This window comes from Physella acuta, unplaced genomic scaffold (genome assembly GCF_028476545.2).
Source record: "Physella acuta isolate Inbredline_101_S28 unplaced genomic scaffold, ASM2847654v3 ptg001338l, whole genome shotgun sequence".
In the NCBI taxonomy this organism is placed as follows: Eukaryota; Metazoa; Mollusca; class Gastropoda; family Physidae; genus Physella; species Physella acuta.
In genome coordinates this window covers 154535-177199 of record NW_026732853.1, presented here as the reverse complement: position 1 = coordinate 177199, position 22665 = coordinate 154535, and the positions used below count along the sequence as shown (strand labels likewise).

Below are 22665 nucleotides of genomic sequence, written 5' to 3'. Positions count from 1 at the left end.
CAACTCTGGCCTAGTGCATTAATTGATTGATTCAACTCTGGCCTAGTGCATTAATTGATTGATTCAACTCTGGCCTAGTGCATTAATTGATTGATTCAACTCTAGCCTAGTGCATTAATTGATTGATGATGTTTGATTAAAACAGGTTTCCACACGCAGTAGTCTTTTGGATCATCAAACTATGACGTCACACACCTACGAGGGGGTGGGGGAAGGATAAGAAAGATGATGTAACACATTTGGTCAATTAAAAATTAATGCTGCTACACGTTGAAAAAAAAACTTTATTTTATCTTAGATTCACAAAGAATAAGTAAAAAAGTAGTTTTTTCTCGAATATTAATGTCGATAAAACTCATCCATAAGTATGTAGAAAGAGCTGACATTGTCTGCTCATTGTCTGCTCTTGCAGTACCAACTCTTCAGTTCTGCTGTCCTAGAGATTGAGTAGTTCACACGTCGGCTGTCGTCTGCCACGGTTTCTGATTGAATGTAATTATGGGAGTTGTTCCCCTTGTGATTGCTGATCGTATGTGCGGGGAATTAACTTGCTCCAGGGTTCAATCATGGATTGAAAAGAAATCAATTTTACCTGATCCTATTCACGGACTTGATTGTATGTTGACTTATTAGTAAAAATAAAAAAAATAACTAGGTAACTGAATTCAACACAACACGTACAGATCAAATTAACTTTACCAATTAATAAATTTAGTCTAAAATTTTTGCAGATAAAATCAATCAGTTGATGTTAGTCAGTAAAATTTCTGAAGTTGCCACACCATAAAGTTTTGCTGACGGAAATTTATTCAGATGAATTGATGTTAAGTCTTAATGTTGTTCAATGGTTGATAAGATAAGACTTGATGTTGTCCAATGGTTGATAAAACTTAATGTTTTCCAATGTTTGATAAGACTTGATGTTGTACGATAGTTGATAAGACGTGATATTGTCCAATGGTTGATAAGACTTGTAAAAGTCCAACTAAACAACATATTATACAACATAATTTAGTTCTCCATACATTTCAACATAACAATTTTTTGTCCGTTGTCCTGCATTGTAAAAACTGACCACCAAAAGCTAGTCAAGAGCTCACAAGCATGACCTGACATTAAAATACTCACGTTCACAGAGCTAATGTCAGGGTTTAGAGATTTCTGAGGGCTCAGAAACCCGACTCGCCTTGTGAGCTGGGCGCTTCATATTTAGTTCATGGAAACTTTGAAGACATTAATCCCAGGAAATATGGATAGGGGATTAGGGCCAGACGACCCAGTGACGTCAGAGAAATCTATCGAAGGTCAGTTGACCTGGTGACGTATATAGCAAATTCAGGCCCATATATATATATATATATATATATATATATATATATATATATATATATATATATATATATATATATATAACCGACAAACGATTATATACACCGTTCTCACTCAAATGTTCACTATTTTCATATAAAATTTCCTTGTCGTTGCTTTTATTTTCACCTGCAGCAGTATAGGCCTACTTTAGTAAACGTATGATTTCACCTGCTACTATTTACTACAGTAAATGTATGATTTCACCTGCAACAGTTTACTCTTGTAAACGTATGATTTCACATGCAACTATTTACTCCAGTAAACGCCTTCTCTCGTCACCCGTGTGTGCTCATCGGTCCCCCAGACCCTCACCCCCCAGACCCCCGCCCCCCAGGTCCAACACAAACAGTAGTAGATTGTCTTTGCCGGCTTGCCGGGCTGGATTGAGCCGGTTTGCCGGGCCGAATAGAGCCGGCCCTAACATGAACTGTTGGCAAAGTGTCTGTCGAACTACGGCCCCCATTGCCGGCCATTTCCCGCGGTTAATTGAAATAATAATTACCGTCTGCTACTCCTGAACGTCGGAGCTGCCGTAGGGCCGTCACTACACGACTGATGTAGCTTACACAAGCTTTACTTACACCGACACGACACGTAGGTAATAAAAGCTACCGCTATATAAACTGACATAACATTCTCTGCTTTAGTGTGTATAAACAAAAGTTGGTAATAGATACACAATTTAAGACACGGGGGTTTTGATAATATCAAAGACACAATTACTTGATGTAAGCAAGAAACGATTATTTTGAATACCCAGAAAATGTAATTTATGTAAAGAGAAATTGATTACTTGGTTTAAGCTTAAAATGACTTTTTGCTTACATTACATAAGTGTTCATGTATATGAAAGCGTACATGTGAACATATATGTAATCGTTTATGTTAATATGTTTATGTAGGCGTATATGTATACTTACATGAAAACGTATATGTAATTATATATGTAAACGTATTTGTAAACGTATATGTAAACATGTATGTAAACGTATATGTAAACGTATTTGTAAGCGTATATGATTTAGAGTATGAGCCTCCAGTTCCGTTCTAATTTATTAAAGCCATGTTTAAACATTAAAAAGTTAACAAAAGAACGATTTCATCCCCTCCCCTAATATTAAATTGACGGCGTTAATCGAAACATGTCGGTGTTCAATCTTAAGACACAACCCTTCACTTGTGTAAAAAAATGTTTTTGTAAGGACCAGTCAATGTTGACGTGTTTTGATTGGCTAGGCTCGCGGCCATTGGTCGCTTGCAGACTACACTGAGAGGACCTGGTCGAGCTTATCATCGCGGGTCATCAGCCTGGGAGCAACAATTCCACTTCCGGTAGCTGGGTATCATTTCTGGCTGAGGAGATCCCCAATCCCAGCATCCCGCACCAATCCCGGCGCAGAGAGTGGAAACAAAGGAAGATGGATGCTATCGTAATGGAAACGTTCGTCCGGACCGTTACTTCATTCTCCCCGGACCCTGCGACCCGCGTCAATAGAATATCTGTTGCGCGAGAGCTTCTCCATCAGAGTAACCCACCCTGTCGGAGAGCTAAGCCTATTGGGTATTCAAACAACCAATCAAATCCTTGGAGATGGCATGGGTTTAGTTCTTAATTCGATTAAAAAAACCGAAAAAACAACGACCAACGACGAGGGTGTTTAAAAGTACAACTCATGCGGGAAAATCAAATCTCAGCTGTACAACTCATGCGGGAAAATCAAATCTCAACTGTACAACTCATGCGGGAAAATCAAATCTCAACTTTACAGCTCATGCAGGAAAATCAAATCTCAGCAGTATTACTTATGCAGGAAAATCAAAGCTATACACTCTACAGTACAACTCATGCGGGAAAAATCAAATCTCAACTCTCACGAGTTAGATTCCTCATCGGAATCAGAATCTTGATTATCTAGCGTGTGACGTAGTTCTATAAGCCATGTTGTATCTCAATCATTGATAGTGCAATGTTAAACAGACTTGCCAGCAGAAAGAAACAATCTCCATCACTGAGTCCAAAGTCCACCGATCTATAAATGCCCTCCGACACACAAGTCGTGGGTGGTCATTTTTTCTTGACAGTTTGAAAATATAAAAAAAAACTGAACAAAAATGTCGTTTAATTAACTGAGTTAAAAACTTGAAAAACATTTAGAGGAGTTTCATTGTTAAACGAGATTTAATGATGAAACCTAGAGGAAGTCAATAACAAACAACATCACGTGACAGGAAGTAGGCAATAAGATGGCGTTGGCAGTGGGTAGCAAGATGGCGCTAACAAGATGGCGCTAACAAGAGGGCGCTAACAAGATGGCGCTAGCAGTGGGTAGCAAGATGGCGCTAACAAGATGGCGTTAATAAGATGGCGCTAGCAGTGGGTGGATACCGCGGAGGGAAGGGCAACTATGAAAAGATAAATTACTACGTACAAGGCCAAGGGCATTGCAGGAAATCTTAATCCCGTTTCATTTTGCCATTGCAAATGTAGACGCCTCCCCCCCACCCCCACCCACCCACCTCTTTCGACCAGACCCACTTTTACAATGCATAAAATATTGCCATTTAGAAGATTACAAAGGCCCCAATAACTTAAGTAGATGGATTTTTTTTTCGGCACAAGACATCGATACTCGTTCGTCTTGTCGAGAGATATTTGGTGCATACATTTGTTATATCCGTCTTATGAAAGGTGGTGTTGACATTTGTTGTAGCCGTCCTATGAAAGGTGGTGTTGACATTTGTTATAGCCGTCCTTTGAAAGGTGGTGTTGACATTTGTTGTAGCCGTCCTATGAAAGGTGGTGTTGACATTTGTTATAGCCGTCCTTTGAAAGGTGGTGTTGACATTTGTTATATCCGTTCTATGAAAGGTGGTGTTGACATAAGTTATATCCGTCCTTTGAAAGGTGGTGTTGACATTTGTTATAGCCGTTCTATGAAAGGTGGTGTTGACATTTGCTATATCCGTTCTATGAAAGGTGGTGGTGACATTTGTTATATCCGTCCTTTGAAAGGTGGTTTTGACATTTGTTATATCCGTCCTACAAAAGGTGGTGTTGACATTTGTTATATCCGTACTTTGAAAGGTGGTGTTGACATTTGTTATATCCGTCCTACAAAAGGTGGTGTTGACATTTGTTATATCCGTCCTACAAAAGGTGGTGTTGACATTTGTTATATCCGTCCTACAAAAGGTGGTGTTGACATTTGTTATATCCGTACTTTGAAAGGTGGTGTTGAAATTTGTTATATCCGTCCTACAAAAGGTGGTTTTGACATTTGTTATATCCGTACTTTGAAAGGTGGTGTTGACATTTGTTATATCCGTCCTACAAAAGGTGGTGTTGACATTTGTTATATCCGCCCTACAAAAGGTGGTGTTGACATTTGTTATATCCGTCCTACAAAAGGTGGTTTTGACATTTGTTATACCCGTCCTACAAAAGGTGGTGTTGACTTTGATCGAACTCACTCAAGACTCAGTTGATCTGTAACCATGAAAGTCAAATAATTTTTTTTTCAATTAATCTCTGTATATTGACCTTTCTGTGACCTTGCTATGACCTTGCTTTGAGCTTGCACTGACCTTGCTGTGATTGTTCTAAATCAGCCTTTGTTTTATTTTACTTTTTTTTCATGAGTACTTATTTATAGTACATGATTAAAAACATTCCATCATACTATCACCAAGTTATATTTTTTCTCAATGTCTACTTCTATCTCATATACATTACAGTTTTTATTTATCTTTTTTTTTCCAAAGGTCATTTTTTATCGTATTATCAGAGTCTTTTTATAGATTGTCGGAACTTCCATGTTGCTTAACGACCTAGAAAAGATAAAAACTAAACTCAATAGAGCCGAAAGCCATTACTTTTTAAATTCCGAGCATCCGGAAAAAAAATAAAGTGATTGTGAAATGTCTTTTACCATTGTCGTCCATCTGACTGTAGACGATTTTAGACTAGTCACAGGGTAGGACGGAGACTAATTGTAAACTGCACAGGGAAGGGGGAATACTTACACCCCCTCACCATCATTACAGAGCTACAAACCCACTGTTACCGAAGTAACAACTGTTGGAAAAAAATGAATGGCAATTTTAAATATAATATTCATTTTAAGTTTAGCCAACATATTAGTACTGTTACAATTATTATATTTTATTACCATTAAATATTTAATGAATCATATATTTTTCTATTCTTAAAGTATTGACATGTATTACCCAATTCTTGAAACCGTAAAATAATTGCTCTATAAATAATGTAATTTTATGGCAATGCTAAAAGTTGTAATTTATTACCCAGCCCTTGCTGTCATGTAATTTATTGCCCATCACCTAATACCTTGTCATCTATTTCCCAATACTACAAATCTTGTCATATACTGCGAAATGTCTAAAATCTTGTCCTACATTGCCCAATGTCTAAAATCTTGTCATATATTGTCTAATGTCTAAAATCTTGTCCTACATTGCCCAATGTCTAAAATCTTGTCATATATTACCCAATGTCTAAAATCTTGTCATATACTGCGAAATGTCTAAAATCTTGTCATTTATTTCCCAATGTCTAAAATCTTGTGATATATTGCCCAAATGTCTAAAATCTTGTCATATATTGCCCAATGTTTAAAATCTTGTCATATATTGCCCAATGTCTAAAATCTTGTCATTTATTGGCCAATGTCTAAAATCTTGTCATATATTGCCCAATGTTTAAAATCTTGTCATATATTGCCCAATGTCTAAAATCTTGTCATATATTGCCCAATGTCTAAAATCTTGTCATATATTGCCCAATGTCTAAAATCTTGTCATATATTGCCCAATGTCTAAAATCTTGTCATATATTGCCCAATGTCTAAAATCTTATCATATATTTCCCAATGTCTAAAATCTTGTCATTTATTTCCCAATGTCTAAAATCTTGTCATATATTGCCCAATGCTTGAAATCCTGAAATATATTCCCCAGTACTGAATGTAATAGATTTACCAACGACGGAGACCAATTTCCCAACACATAAGGCCGTGACGTGGTTCCTATAACATAGTGTCACGCATTGTATTGGGGAATTCACAGATATAATTGACTTGTCCACCACTCGCTCAACTAGCGTGCTGATTGGGCAGGAGTATCGTCCCTTGAATGACCTGTTACCTCCCCTTGTCCCGGGCCCAACTCATACATTAGATTGTGTATTGATGTCCTTTGGTACAAAACAAAGGGAAATAACGCTGGACTACGTCAATGACAACCATCATCAGTAATGTCCTCATCGTTTGCCAGGACAGTTGGGTGTGTGAGGGTGAGGAAGTCCTACTGTTGTGGTCCTGCTGTTGTTATCCTTATTCTATGTCCTACAGGAAATTGTTCAAGATGTCCTGAGATGACATGGGGGACCCTCAGGACTAAGAGGACAGAACGTTATCAGGATGGAAAGCACAGTGAAGAATCTGCATATGCAATGTTCTTATTGATCGCTTGAAGTGTTGAACTTCTTTTAAAATCAGGAATCAGAAAACATGCCTTGTTGCAATGAGCTGTTAAAAGATTAAATTAACATAAAAGAGAGTTCATCAGGGAGAAAGTAATGCATAACAACATCGTGTCCGGGTGTACAGGAAAGTGTGTCTTCAGAATGTACACAGATGTGTGTACACCGTCTCATAGTCTGTGTACAAGGTCTGGGAGTATACACAGATGTGTGTACAACGTCTCATGTGTACACAGATGTGTGTACAACGTCTCATATTGTACATAGATGTGTGTACACCGTCTCATAGTCTGTGTACAAGGTCTGGGAGTATACACAGATGTGTGTACAACGTCTCATGTGTACACAGATGTGTGTACAACGTCTCATATTGTACACAGGTGTGTGTACACCGTCTCATAGTCTGTGTACAAGGTCTGGGAGTATACACAGATGTGTGTACAACATCCCATGTGTACATAGATGTATGTTCGTCTCATATTGTACACAGATATGTGTACACCGTCTCATAGTCTGTGTACAACGTATGGGAGTGTACGCAGCTGTGTGTACAACGTACACAAATGTGTGTACAACGTCTCATATTGTACACTCACGTGTAGCTAGCCTCTCAATCACTGTTTATATATTTACTCCGTTCTTGTCATATGAACAATGGAATAGAACCCAGCTAGATTGACAGGACGACACTGATCATTAGACTTGAAGGGAGAAAAAAGACGTTTCTCTCAATTTTCTCTTGATGGAGTTTGAAAGAAAATGTAAAAAACTTAAGCCTGCAAAAAATGTCAGACATTTTAAGAATCTATGTTATAACAGTTGCAATAGCAGGAAACTTGAAAATATTTTTTTTGCGTTAAGGCTACATTTCTATTTACCTTCATAAAACCTAGATTTAAATTTTAATCTGAAGTTTCACTTACATAAGACAAAGTTTGATTGGCTGTATAGAACTCCGAGATCGTATTTCTGAAAATCCCAATTAGCAGTAATTTGTACTCAAAAGCTGGCCAGTAAATATTGAAAATAAAATCATATTTTTAAACCACATCATCTAGATATGATATGTTGATTTATATTTTCAGAGAGAAAAAACAAAATTATTTTATGGCTTTTTAAATTTTCTGTTTAGTTTGAGAAAATACTAGAACAATCACTTGCGTCCATTTTTCTTTGTTAAGGCCGACAAAGACTACACAATCAAATTATATTAACATTTATTACAGCGCACAAAAAAAAATAATTAATAGAACACTCGAGGCTATTGTCGCTTTGATCCAGTGGATGTTAAGCCTACAAAATAATGTTACAATAACTGGATTTTTTATTCAGGATAAGTGTGGAGCGTACACTTCTACTGAATGTGATGTGTAATTTGGTTAACATACAATAGTTACTTCCCCTGCTTCAAGCAAGGACAGGCACATTATAAGAGTTGCTTCCCATTGATCACGATTCGATTACGTATCGTGTCAGATCACTATACAACCACAATCTCTACGTGATGGGGGAGACAAGAAATAATTGTACCCCATCCCGCGGAGAATGAAATAATATCCACTCGACTCCTTCTTTCGTTGCCTTTACTGAACAAGAGAAATAAGAAAATCAACAGTAAATAAACTAAAATTGATTAGGTTGTCTCCCGCTGGTAAATTAAGCGTTTGACGAGATAAAAACACATCTAAAACGTATGATTGTTATAGAAGTAAAGTAAAGTTTCCCTTTCAAACATGACGGTCTTTGGGGCAAGTGATGTAGAGTTCACTTGTTTCTGTGACCTCGGCATGTGTAGAGATAGTGTGGTCAGTACTATGCCCAGCCGCCTTTACTTTCCCTAACGTGAGTTAGGTACCCATCAGAGTTGGGTGGATTCAGGGACGGTCAACTGACTTGAACCCGGATTCGAACTCGAGACTTACGGGTTAGCATCCAGCTCTCTACCGCTAGACCACTCCGTTCCACTGATTGTTATAGAAGACAAACACAAAATTTAAGTAAAAACACGTTATATTTGTATAAAGGATCAACGGTTCAATATTTAATTTTTGTCTTACAAAATTGTTGTCGGCTGGTATTGCTAAAGGGACGGCCTGGTCGGATGGTAGAGCAAACGACTGTTAACCCGTAAGTCTCATGTTTAAATCCCAGGTTTGTATAAGTAGAACGTCCTATCTCTGATGGGTACCTAACTAACGTTAGGGAAAATAAAGGTGGCTGGGCATATATCGAGGTCACTGAAACATGTGAACTCTACTTCACCTTCAAATGGACCGTCATGTTCGAAATCTTACTTTATTTTTTTTTAACTGGTTGTTCTAACACGAACATCTCGAGTTCCGTACCTAGGGGCGAGCTCAAGCATATTCCTTGAGTTTACCCAGCTCTTATGGGTACCTGACTAACGTTAGGGAAAGTATAGGTGGTTGACTATACTATTGACAACTCTGTCATTTGAAATGCAGAGGTCGTAGACACAGTAGAACTCTGGACATGCGATTGGCTATCCCATAGACACAGTAGCGTAGCGAGGGGGGGGGGGGCGGGGGGGGGGGGACATATGTCCCCGGGCGCCGACCTTAGGGGGGGGGCGCCAAATTGAAAGTTTGAGGGGGGGGGGGTGCAAATGAAAAGTTCGATGGGGGGTGCAAATCGAAAATTTGCTCACAAGGGGGCGCCAAATTGAAAGTATGTCCCCGGGCGCCGGGAAGGGTCGCTACGCCTCTGCATAGACAGCAGTATCACGTCATTAGCTGAGGTCATCGACACAGTGAAACTCTGTTTCTTTTGCCTTGTTGACCGACATATCCGAAAGTTAAACTAACTTTTATTCTTTTTAATTAAAGTTAACAGCCGCACGAGGTAATAAATTTAATTACAATTTTTCCATCGAAATATTGCTTCTGAGTAAATGAACGTTAGTTCTAGTTAAAACTAACAAAACATTTCTAGTAGAACTGACATAACAGTGCGTCATGATGTATGGGTTCTTAAATAAATAAGCTCACAATAGATAAGAAAAAATCTTAAATTCATATTACCAAAGTCCACTACAGGAAACGTGGTTGATATATTCTTTGAAAATAAAACAGAATATAATTGGAAAACGGACACTACAATAACTTAAAAAATGTAACAACAATGCTAGACGATCCTAATTGCTAGCTCATCCAGAAAAAAAAACTGGATTATATTAGAAACTAATTTATCCAAATGTTAGCTTATCACAGCCTCTAGATTATCCCAATTGCAGTTTATTTTATATCCTAATTCTAAGTTTTTTTAGATCGACGTTTATCACAATTGCAGTTTGTCCGACTAATCTTGAAAACATTAAAATACAACACGTATTCCTGTTTACTTCCGCTTCAGGTAATGAACTTCATAACACTTTGTTCTACCCACCGGAAACCTGGGGATATTTCTCGGCGTCTTGACGTTCTTGTGCACGTCAAACTTCCTAAACCCGAGCCCCTCCAGTCTCTGGAATATCTTGAGCTGCGGTAAGATCGTGTGCCGGCCCAGGTTCCAGATGGCGTGGAACTCCATGTACAACTGCTGGACATCGTCTAACTGACCAGTGTCCAGTATGTTTGGCAAGGCCATCCATTCGCTTGTTTCTATGTCTATCTTAACGATGTCCACTTTGGTATGACCTAGCATTGACTTTAAGTCTTTCAGCGTATACATCATCCAGCCTGGGAACCTGGGGTGTTTTTGCCCCGTCTCCCCCCATAGCCCGACGTTGAAGAAGTGGACTTTGTCGGACCGGTTGTGGGACTTGACCCCCATGCTGGGGTCAAAGGAGAACACGTGACAACCGTAGAGCTTGGCGACGTCGTCGTCAAAGCTGAAGTCGTTGTTGATGCCGAATGAGTAGACTGTGCAGGGGCTCTTGGGGCGGACGTCCATGTCGTCACAAACTTCCCAACCGCCGTCGCCAATTTTTCCGGCTCGAATTTTCCGGCTACACACAACCTGGTGAGGGGTGATATAGAGAGGTGAGGAGATGTTGGAGATATTAGCGGTGGGAGAGTTGTAGTTATGTAGGGGGTGGGGAGGGGTGGTTTAGAGATTAGGGGTGGGAGAGGTGTAGTTATGTAGGGGGTGGGGAGGGGTGGTTTAGAAATTAGGGGTGGGAAAGGTGTTGTGGTGACTGGTAGTAGATAATTATTGTAGGGGTTTAAAGATGTGTAGTTATTTAGGATAGAGAAGAGTTGCTGTGGTGATTGGAGGTAGGGAGAGGTGGTGTTACGTAACGGGGTAGGGGGGATTATTGTGTCTAAGTTGTATAGCAGTATAAAAAAAGGGGTTTATTTTCTGTGTGTGCAGTGTGGGTAGTGTTGTGGGGTTTGAGCTTAATTTGCTAGGTGTGTGTTTCGGAGCTCGTGGTCAGTTAGCACGTTACGAGGTCAGAGCTCACGCCTGCCCTAGTTTGCCGTGCTTAGGCTATGAATGTGGACCATCATGAAGAATATATCTCTGTAGAGCTAAATGGTGGTAGCGTGTATACTCGGTCATTTCTAGAACAATATTGTGTACCTGTGTCTATATTTGGCATTGTAATGATAAATTATATTTATATAGAAAGTTTGGTATGTTAGCGTGTAGGTCTATGAAGTAAAATAAGGTTGCAAACATGCAGCTATATAGGCACGTGGTGTAGCCTTGGTCTTAATAGTTTTAGTGAAAAAATCTCTGAACCGTTGTCTGACCCTTACATCAATGTTGTCCAGGTAACTGTGGAAGGTCAAGGGAATCGCACTGTCTGGTAAGGCATCAAGGTCGACGTTACCAAGGTCACACGCATACCCGTTCTGCCGAAGAAATTTGAGGTCACCTGTAAGTAGATAAAAGACGTTAGTCTGTTGACAGGTGAGGTCTAACACAGAGATAGGTCTTTACCTGACCTGAGGTCACCCTAAACTTGTGAGGTAAATGATGAGGTACCATGGCTCATGTGGGCTGAAAATCACGTATATCAAAATGATAATATCATAGCTAATTTTCTTAAGCAGCTTCAGCTTTAACTTACGTTAACAAATATAGCATAAGTTAAAACTACGAATCTAACATGAAACATCATGACCCCTAATAAAAATAAACATGTGACTAAATGAACTTACATTAACAATTATTACCTTAGATAAATATACACATGGCTACAAGCAAACCAACAAACCTACCTCCGCCTATATATACCTACATAAGCCTACATAAGCCTACATAAGCCTACATAAGCATACATATACTTACATAAGCCTACATAAGCCTATATAAGCCTATATATAACAACATAAGCCTACATAAGCCTATATATACCTACCCATACCTATATAAGCCTATATATACCCACATAAGCCTACATAAACCTACATAAGCCTACCTAAGCCTACGTAAGACTATATATACCTACATAAGCCAACAAAAGCCTATATATACCTACCTATACCTACATAAGCCTAAATAAGCCTACATAAGACTATATATACCTACATAAGCCAACAAAAGCCTATATATACCTACCTATACCTACATAAGCCTTTATATACCTACATAAGCCTATATATACCTACATAAGCCTACATAAGCATTTATATACCTACATAAGCCTACATATGCCTATATATACCTACCCATACCTACATAAGCCTATATATACCTACATAAGCCTATATATACCTACATAAGCCTCCATAAGCCTACATAAGCCTATATATACCTACCCATACCTACATAAGCCTACATAAACCCTACTTACCATGACCATCCGAGGCTTGCGACTCTATACACCCCGCCCTCACACCCGAGGGCTTGTCGTGGGTGTGTGTTGTGTTCAAGCTGAGTACTGTCGTTCTTTGAGTGACGTAGTTGGCCAACGTGTGACCTTTGACCTCTCTCGTGGCCTGAGGCTTGTTGCTACCGACGAGGACAACGTAGCTGGCCACAGTTATAAACAACAAACACAGAACAATTAGCAGCAGCAGTTGCTTACAGCTTCGACCTTTGACCCTTAGCACTAGAGATACATAAGTGGTAAGAAATATTGTAAAGGCATGTATTGTGGCCTATATATATATATATATATATATATATATATATATATATATATATATATATATATATATATATATATATATAATACACGTACAAACGTGTAAACTTTGGTTGTGAACAATTGTCTATCTAAACATTTCATACAAATCTTTGTTACATTTAGATATAACTAGCCGTCCCGGCCAGGCCCTGCTCTGGCTTCTGTGAAAAACCTTTCTGTTAAAGACCATTACCTGTGTGTTTAGTAATCATCATAAACCCGGCATTGCCCACCCAAACCACAACCAACCAAAACAACAAAACGCAAACATAACGCTAACACAATTACAAATACAAACGAAAACAAAAACCTAACAACAAACCCAACCACAACCACAAACACCAATACAAACACAAAGAAAAAACAAACAAAAAAGCAAACGAAAACAAAAACCTAACAACAAACCCAACCACAAACACCAATACCAACAAAAAAAACAACAACGAAAAAGCAAACGAAAACAAACCAAATCCAAACGCAAAACCAACCAAAAACACAAATACAAACCCAAAGAAAAAAACACAAACAAAAACGAAAAAAGAAAGAACAAAAACGAACCAAATCAAAACGCAACCACTAACGCAAACCCACCTAAACACAAAGAAAACACTAACGTGAACATAAACGCCCGGGGCGGAATCACCTGTTTTAGCTTAATGAACGACTATAGTTCCCCAACTTATTCATGGTCTTTTGCACTCACTTAAACGAACGCGCCTGTTTCAATTTGATGAACAATTATAATACTCCAAGCTTATCCGTAAAATACCTACAACATTTGCACTTGATCAATCCCCGCTAATTATGTAATTATTTTTTTTTTCCCAACACCAAAACAAAGTAATTAAAAAGTAAATTCTTTTCCACAAAATGCAATGGTTTTATAAAGGGAAGTAATTGTGTTTTCCTAATTTATCAAAGGGAAGTTAGTGCTATAGGACTAAATAAAGACATAATTAGAATTTTTGTAAAAGATGATATTTTTTAAAAACTTGTGTTGAATGAACATGCCGACAATTATTACTATGATTTGAAAAATGAAAATTATTTCCCAACACTTTGAATAGTAATTTTTTAACTCATAAATTTAGACAAATGCGCACGATAATTGTCTAACACTTAAATCCATCCAAGACCAACGACAAACATATGCGTTACATACAGAACTGAGCTTTATATATTATATTTAATTAAAAATAATCTGTGGCGTAATGTTACTTTTTGGTTAAGACTGGCTTCTTTTCAAAATGTTTACAAAGAGGGAGTGTAAAATAACACAAACTATTTTTTCAAGAGATAGGAGACTTCATTACGTCATTATTTTTTTTTTTTGTTTTAATTTTCCCACAGGGAGAAATGACGCAACGAACGCGAATGGTTCTAATTTATTGTTTTATTTTGACGTTAGCTTTAATAATTTATTTATTTATTTATTATTCATATGAGGTTTGCACTCAGAAAATATTATAGAAAGAAATCAATATTTTTATAAGACAAAACATTTAAGCTGAAATAGGACTCCTTTTTCGATGTGTGAAGTAAAGTTGCCTTAAGGTCTTGACAGGGCACGAGGCAGGTGAAGTAGAGTTCATCTGTTTGCTGTGATCTCTGTGACCTGAGCTTATGAAGGGATAGTAGGTCATCAACACGCTCAGCAGAAATCGATGTTTAAAAAAAACAAAACATGTTGGCTGAGATGTGACGTATTTTTAGATGTGTGGTCTGGCTTTTAATGACGACGTGTGACAATAGGGAGGGGGGAGAAGATAAAAATCGTCAAACAAACGTGACGTCATTAATTGATTGACCCCCTCAATTATCCAAAGGATAATTGGTGGTCTAGTGTATTTAAATACGATTACATTTAAATAAAAGAAAACCTACCCATATTGAACGATTGCATTCAAAAAAAAAAAAACCTACCCATATTGAACGATTCAACCCAAAGAAAAACAATACGAGGATATTAAAACAAAACCTACACATACTGTACGATTATATTAAAACAAAACCTACCCATACTGTACGATAATATTACAACAAAACCTACCCATACTGTACGATAATATTACAACAAAACCTACCCATACTGTACGATAATATTAAAACAAAACCTACCCATACTATACGATTATATTAAAACAAAACCTACCCATACTGTACGATAATATTACAACAAAACCTACCCATACTGTACGATAGTATTAAAACAAAACCTACCCATACTATACGATTATATTAAAACAAAACCTACCCATACTGTAGTACTGAATGATTTCTGTACTGACTGTTCCAGTCACAAACCTGTTATGTGTCTGAGCCAGCAGTCTAAAATCTGTGTCTACAAGCAATGTTTGACTACATATATCTAGTCCATGGCTAGTCAATGATCGCCCTTTCAATGGTGGTGTTGAGTTTATATATGTGTACCTGTGTGTGTGTATGTGTAAGTGTGTGTGCCAGTGTGTATGTGCTTGTGTGTATATTTGTGTGCCTGTGTTGGGATGTGTGTTTGTACCGGCGTGCGTATATATGAATGTGTGTGTGCCTGAGTGCGTATGTGTATGTGTGCATGTTTGTGAGCCTATGTGAATGTGTATATGTGTTTATGTGTGGTGTATGTGTGTTTATGTGTGGTGTATGTATGTTTATGTGCGGTGTATGTGTGTGTGTATGTGTATGTTTTTATGTGGGTATGCGCGAAATGAACAAAGTTTCTCGAGTAGGCAATATTTCTACAGAGTTCATACTATGAAATAATTTAATTCAACATAGAAATACATAGAAATAAAATCGACATTTTTCAAAGCAATATCAAACAGAACGGCCCGACAAATCCAACGGAACTGAAAATCTGCCTGCACTTATACCAACCGGGTTAAACATAAGGGAAATGTCAACTTTAAAAAGTTGTTTGGTAAAAAAAAAAGTGATTGCTTTATATTCAATCACGCCCGTAGAATACACGGGCCGATATGGATTTGACAGAAAGCGACAGCGCTACAACAATAGTGTGTCGCAGTTCCCGCCCTTTGATAGGTGTCGCTGCTGCAGTTCTATAAGTTCAGACGGTGGTCGGCCTAACTGATAACCTTTAAAATATATTTACACCGTTTTTATAGCCATTTTCTATTTACTGTTTTAAAAGTTGGTTTATTTTGATGACTATATGTTTCGCTTTTTTAATTGATATTTTTGCTTCCATTCGTGTCAACTTCACTTAAATATATATATATATATATATATATATATATACATATATATATATATATATATATATATATATATATATATATATATATATACATATATATATATATATATATATATATATATATATATATATATATATATATATATATATATATATATATATATATATATATATATATATATATATATATACTAGCTGCATCCCGTGCTCCGCCACGGTAAATCTTTTTTAAATGTACCAACTTGGGAACAGAACAAAACTAAACACAACACAAACGAACGCAAAAAAAAAACAAAAACAAAAACGAAAAAACAAACAACACTCATAACATAAACACAATTTAAATGCAATCATAAAGGCATATTGCTCACAGTCTAGCCCGTAGCGCCAAATCGCGCCCTTTCCGGTGATTTGCACCCCCCTCAAACTTTCGATTTGCACCCCTTCCCCCCCCCCTCCCTAAAACTTTCGATTTCCACCACCCCCCCCCTCGCACATTTTTTCCAACCCACTTTGGCGCCCCCTAAGGTCGGCACCCGGGGACATATGCCCCCCCCCCATCGCTACGCCTCTCCTATAAAACCCGAAAGATAGAATAATAATTAGAAAACAGTATAAATAATAGGCAGTATCTATAATATCCGTGTTTTACCTACAATATTTCACTTTATCCATTCACGCATTTTTTTCCAGTACTTTAAATTTTAAAAATTTACAATAGAGTTTCATAACTAAAACCATTGCGCACCTAATGAACGTGATGACGCGTCTATAACAATGCTGAATAGTTGATTAAAAATTATAAGTAATAAACAGTAGGGCCTACATTCAGTGAATAAAATAAATAAAAGATTGCCTTTTATCAATCCATGCTAATTATAATTTTCTAACAATAATTTCCTCTTACACATCCACATAATTTGCATTCACATTTTGCTAATTATATTATTGCAACACTAATTCCTTCTATGACGAACGTATATTTGCATTCACATTTTTTATTAGCGTGAGTTTAATGTATTTTTAAATTACCTCCTTTGTCAAAATTAGAAAAGAGTTAAATTAATTTGATTTTTCTACCGTACTGTTATTATGTTATAAAAATGTATCCACTTTTTCTAGGAATATTAACGAAAACGATATTTGACATTGATCCTTTTAATATGTTTTAGCAATGTGCGTGTATTTAATATTCTCTTTACGTTATGCAAAATTGTACAAACAGTGGAAATTATAAAATAGCTCTATGTCGTTATATAAACAGACCCTACTCTAATTCTTATAATAAGACAATGCGATGCACTGAAAAGCACTGCATGGTGCTTTGTTTACTTTTATGGTTCCAAAAGCTATAGCGATGACAGAAGGAAGGAAGGAAGGACTGACACACGCTCAGCCCGCTTATATTATAGATTACATTATATATATATATATATATATATATATATATATATATATATATATATATATATATATGTGTGTGTGTGTGTGTATGTGTGTGTGTGTGTGTGTGTGTAACATACGAATAAGAGACAGACGCTTAGCGACTCATTTCAGGGGGGGGGATCGCATTTATTATGATGTCACAATATTGATGTAGATAACAGTTAAATGAACCAGGAGAGTAAAGTAATAGTCTATTTCCTGAACTTTGAATGTACATAATGCTGCTCAAATGTGCCTTTTTATTTTTATCCTACCCCCTTTGGCGCCCCCTTTGGGTCGGGCGCCGCCACCCGCCCTCCACTAGTTAGCCTCTTGTTAGCGATGTTTACTCTGAAATACAAGAAACATTTCGAACAGGTATTTTGGTTTTCTAGTTAATTTCAATTCATTTCATTGGGAAATATACCTTTGAGATATGATATGAGCAAATATAATTACAAATGAGGGTATGGAACTGATTAAATTAAGATCTCGAAGTACCACTGTTTATATGATGGATATATTACATTTATATACATTTAATATTGTAACAGTTAATTATTTCCCATTCTCAACCCAACTAAGGGAGATAAAAATATAATTTTGTTACCAAAGACAAATAAAATAATAATAAGACACCAAATACAACATCGTTAATTTGGTTACACATAAATACAATTTATGTCTAAAATATATTTTTAAATTTTAACTGTTCAGTTTTATAGTTTTGCTTAATAATTTAAATATAGCTTTATTGTATCAAGAGAAATACTGTTATAAAGTTGCAACAAATTTAGGGCTAGTTTGATGAAGTTGTATAGTATTACCGATTGATGTTGTCCATATCTCCGTGTCTTACTTCAATTTAGTAAAAAAAAAAAAAAATTTACCTAATTCGTGAGCTTTTAATTTCCTTTAGCGGTTTCGTTATGTTTTCTGAACTAGTGCAGGGGTCGGCAACCTTTTGAGACGGAAGAGCCAAAAGTTACAATTTACACAAATTCCAAGTCTTTAAAGAGCCGCCAACATTTTTATTTCAATATTAGGTATATATATATATATATATATATATATATATATATATATATATATATATATATATATATATATATATATTAAGCAATGTATGTGTGTTTGTGTGTCTGTTTTTCTTTTACGCATTACTACACCAATTCATCCGACCGCCATGAAACTTTGGGAAGTTGTTGCGAATTTTCCTGGGGAAGTTTCTGCGAAAACAGTTTTTTCAAATTCGCAGGAGTGGTTTGTTTTTCCTCTATATACGGTATATAAAAAATAGAAGTCGATTGCGGATTCACACTCTTCATCCGATCATCATGAAACTTAAAGGAGTTGATTAAAACACTACAGTAGAGGTTGGTGCAAAAAAAATCATATTTTAAATTTCGGAGGGTGCGATGTTTCTCTACATACTTATGGGCGGCGCCCGGGTGGTGAATTTTCGTCCATACACGTTTTGACGCCCTGAGCTCCAGAGCGGCTACGTTATTACTTGGCATCCATTAATCGGGCGTTCTACATAGCGGGTAAGGGGTACTACTATATTTAGCGGCAAAACTACAACAGGCACAACCGCCGGCGCCTCGTAATTTGCGCGACAAAAAGCGTCCCTTGCTCACCTGCGAGCACCATGGCGCCTACGTTTTTTTAATAAAAAAAACCGCTATACACCATAGACACGATGGGCAACAATACGTTCATTTTAAACAGCGCAATAGGCTATGAATACAATGGGTTGCTATAGTCGCTCACTGAATCGAATCAGGCGCGCCCTAAGTCTCTGCAGGGTGCCCAGGGCTATTCCGCGAGCACTAAGCGCCTACATTAGTTTTAAGCAGCACCCTACAATACGACATTCGATGATTAATCCGAGCTAGGGATTAACAAGGGGAAAACAAGGAAGTACATTGAAATAGGGAGTATCTAAATATTCTAATAAAATATAGTGTTTATTGTTTATATTTATTATTATATCGTTCATTACCGAGTGTTGCAGACTAATACTTTTATGAGTATTAAAAATAAAATAAAATAATTTTTAATATGTGTGCATGGAGCAGAAGAGCCGCAACTTGACATCAAAAGAGCCGCATGCGGCTCGCGAGCCGCAGGTTGCCGACCCCTGAACTAGTGTAATCTTGAGGAATATCATTTACGAGCCGACCCGCAGCGTATCATACGCCGCTATTTAGTTGTTTTATTTTCTACTTTTCAGTAATTCATAATTTGTGAATTCGACAGTACCAATGCTGCCACTGAAAATATTTGCCTTAAAACACTAACCCCCCCCCCTTTCCCCTAACCCCGACCCTACCCCCCCCCCCCCCCCGTGAAAGCAGCCTCCTCTTAGTTATTTCTTAGTTACCTCCTGTAAGTTTAAAATCGAACTAAATTATCTGCCCCTAATAGAAACCCGGCACTACGATTTGTAAACATTTAGCTTTGTAAACATTTAGCGTGACCACAGCTCACCAGACAATGTGGGGGTGGGGTGGGGGTGGTAGTGATAGTGATAGAGAGAAAGAGAGGGGACTGCAAGGAGGCGCTTGCAGCTTGTTTTCTTACGGCTCCCAGAAGAGAATCATATATATACGAGCCGGCCCGCGGCATAACATACGCCGCTATTTAGTTGTTTTTTCTACTTTTCAGTAATTCATAATTTGTGAATTCGACAGTACCAACGCTGCCACTGAAAATATTTCTTTAAAACACTATAAGTAGCTCGTTAAGGACCATAACCCCCCCCCCCACCTTCCTCCCCCCTCCCCCCTCCCCCACCACCTACATTTAAAATCGTTGGCTCTTCTTGTAAACATTTAGAGTGAACACAGCTCACTAAGACCATGTAGGGGTGGGGAGGTAGGGAGCGCGTTTACAGCTTGTTTTCTAGCGGCTCCCAGAGGAGAATTATATATATAGATATAGATTGTTTCGTCGACTGCCTCCAATTTTCCTGATCCCCATCTTTTTGAGACCCTGTTACTATGGAATTTCTGGTCGCTATTGTCTCCATGGCTTCGGCCTCTATGGTGGTTTCTGTTACGCTTTCGTTAACTTGCTATGATGCTGCAGTAGTATGATGTGCTTCAGTTTGGCCATCTACTCCAAACGCATCTTCTACCTCTCTATGCCTTGCTTCTCTAAGCATTTCATTTTGTCTTTCTCCGTCAACATCATAACTGTCCCAATGCTTTAAGAAATTTCTATTGTTACTTAGATGCTCCCTAACTTATTCTTTATCATTTGCACCCCAAGGCTCAATTGCCCTGTACTGTCCATCTACTAGTTGGACGCCGTCAAGAGCGCGAGTCCTCAAACGCTCACACATTTTAGGCAGGTGCCTGTCTGTGTTGCAGTGGCAACATTTCACCCTCCGCCCATTGAGGATTATAAGGACTCTGTTCTCCTTGTTGGCCTCATTTGTAAGTATAATATAGTGTGGCACACTCTCCGCATCTTCTTTCTCCAGAGAGATGGTGAATTGGACCACATTTGATTGGTCTATTCTCTTAAATGTTGGTGTTGAGTCCTGACTGCTAATAGATTTCAGAATCGCCATTATATCATCGTCGCTTGTCTTGGAAGGCAGCCATTTCAGCACGCCCCTTTGCCCAGATTTATCGGCGTGGGTTATTAATATTCTCTGCACTCTGTATCTGGATGTTACCCCAGGTGGCAAATCTCTGTGAAATTCTTTTAGGTGCATTTTCTCATATAGTTCCTTTGATCTAATGGTGACATACTATTTACGCAGTGTCCCGTAGTTATACAGACCTTCAAATTCAGCTGGTGATAGGCTACATAACATACATAGCTCTCTTTTTAGTTCGTCAGCTGTGAGAGTAGCTAAAGAAAAACCCTCTTCTATGAAAATCTCTAGAGTTTTTGGCGCATGTCCTGCCATGCCAAACTTAGGCAGGAATAGCCGTTTGATGTATTTTCCGACATAGTTGTGCGTGAGGCCCACCCGGGGCCAGGCAACACACACAAGAAATAAAAAAGAAACAAAGTACTTACAATGTATAAAATGTGAAGAAAAAAACAACACACACACACACACAAGGTTCTAAATGGAAATACACACAAGTTCAAATAAGTAGAGATGAAATCTAATGTTCTAACATTGTAAAATAAAAAATTTTTCTAAGAAGTTCGTACGCAACACTAGCTCAGCCAAAACGTAGGTCTCTCGTGAGATCTTATACATATTTTAAGCGACCAAAAATTCGTTAAGATAATCAGAAACAAAGGTATCAGGTCAACTGTCATATAGTCAAGCAATCAGTTCAAGTAAAAAACAATTACCTACAGTAAAGCCACCTCAAAGGGTCGTGACCAGGGCCCAAGGGGATAGCAAACCAGCGGCTGGAAAGTTTGGCGTTAAAAGACCACCACCATCCAGCCCTCCAGAAACAGATGTTCGAAAGAAAACCCCAAATAATTCATGCTAACTCTGGCAACATTGAACATCAGGGGGGCTAGGGACAAAACACATTATATAAACAACATAATAAATAAACACAATATTGACATCTTTACTTTTACAGGAAACTAACATTGGAACTACAGAAGAAGCAAATAAACTAGATGCATATATCGACAGTCTCAAGCCAAACATCACTCGATCAGCCCTCAAGTAAATTAACATTAGAACAGTCTTCTGTTTCCCAGGTTTTTTAAAAGTGCACAACCTGAATGGTAGAAAGAGATACGCACCTCACCCCCCCCCCTCCCCCACACACACACTTCCCCCCACTCAACCGGACTGGCGGATATTTCAAGGTAGCGTGCCCTTATTGCCAAGGGTCAATTTTGTGTCATGGAAAGTTTTGGAATGATAGATCAGTATGTGTATTACAGAGACACTTCTCTCACGGTCGTTTCTATTTCTGTCCATGGGTGGCTACAATGTGAACTTTTGGCTCCGCAGCTAAGGACGGAGCACAGTAAACTAAGCAGTCAAGAGAAACCTAGTTTGCACACCTTATTTTAGTCTAGTTCTTATGCCATTTTATTTTCTCCCTTTGATTATTTATA

The 22665-nt window shown here is 37.8% G+C and overlaps 1 protein-coding gene across 1 annotated transcript; it reads right to left on the bottom strand.

The window, feature by feature from the left end:
- Positions 1-9655: 9655 nt before the first annotated feature.
- LOC131958581 (putative methyltransferase-like protein 24) lies at positions 9656-14856 on the bottom strand. The gene is made up of 4 exons (XM_059323681.1): positions 14853-14856; positions 12633-12890; positions 11593-11711; positions 9656-10849 (listed from the first exon to the last, which is right to left on the bottom strand). The coding sequence occupies exons 1-4, from the start codon at positions 14854-14856 to the stop codon at positions 10229-10231; spliced, it is 1002 nt and encodes a 333-aa protein (XP_059179664.1). The 3' UTR covers positions 9656-10228.
- Positions 14857-22665: the final 7809 nt, after the last annotated feature.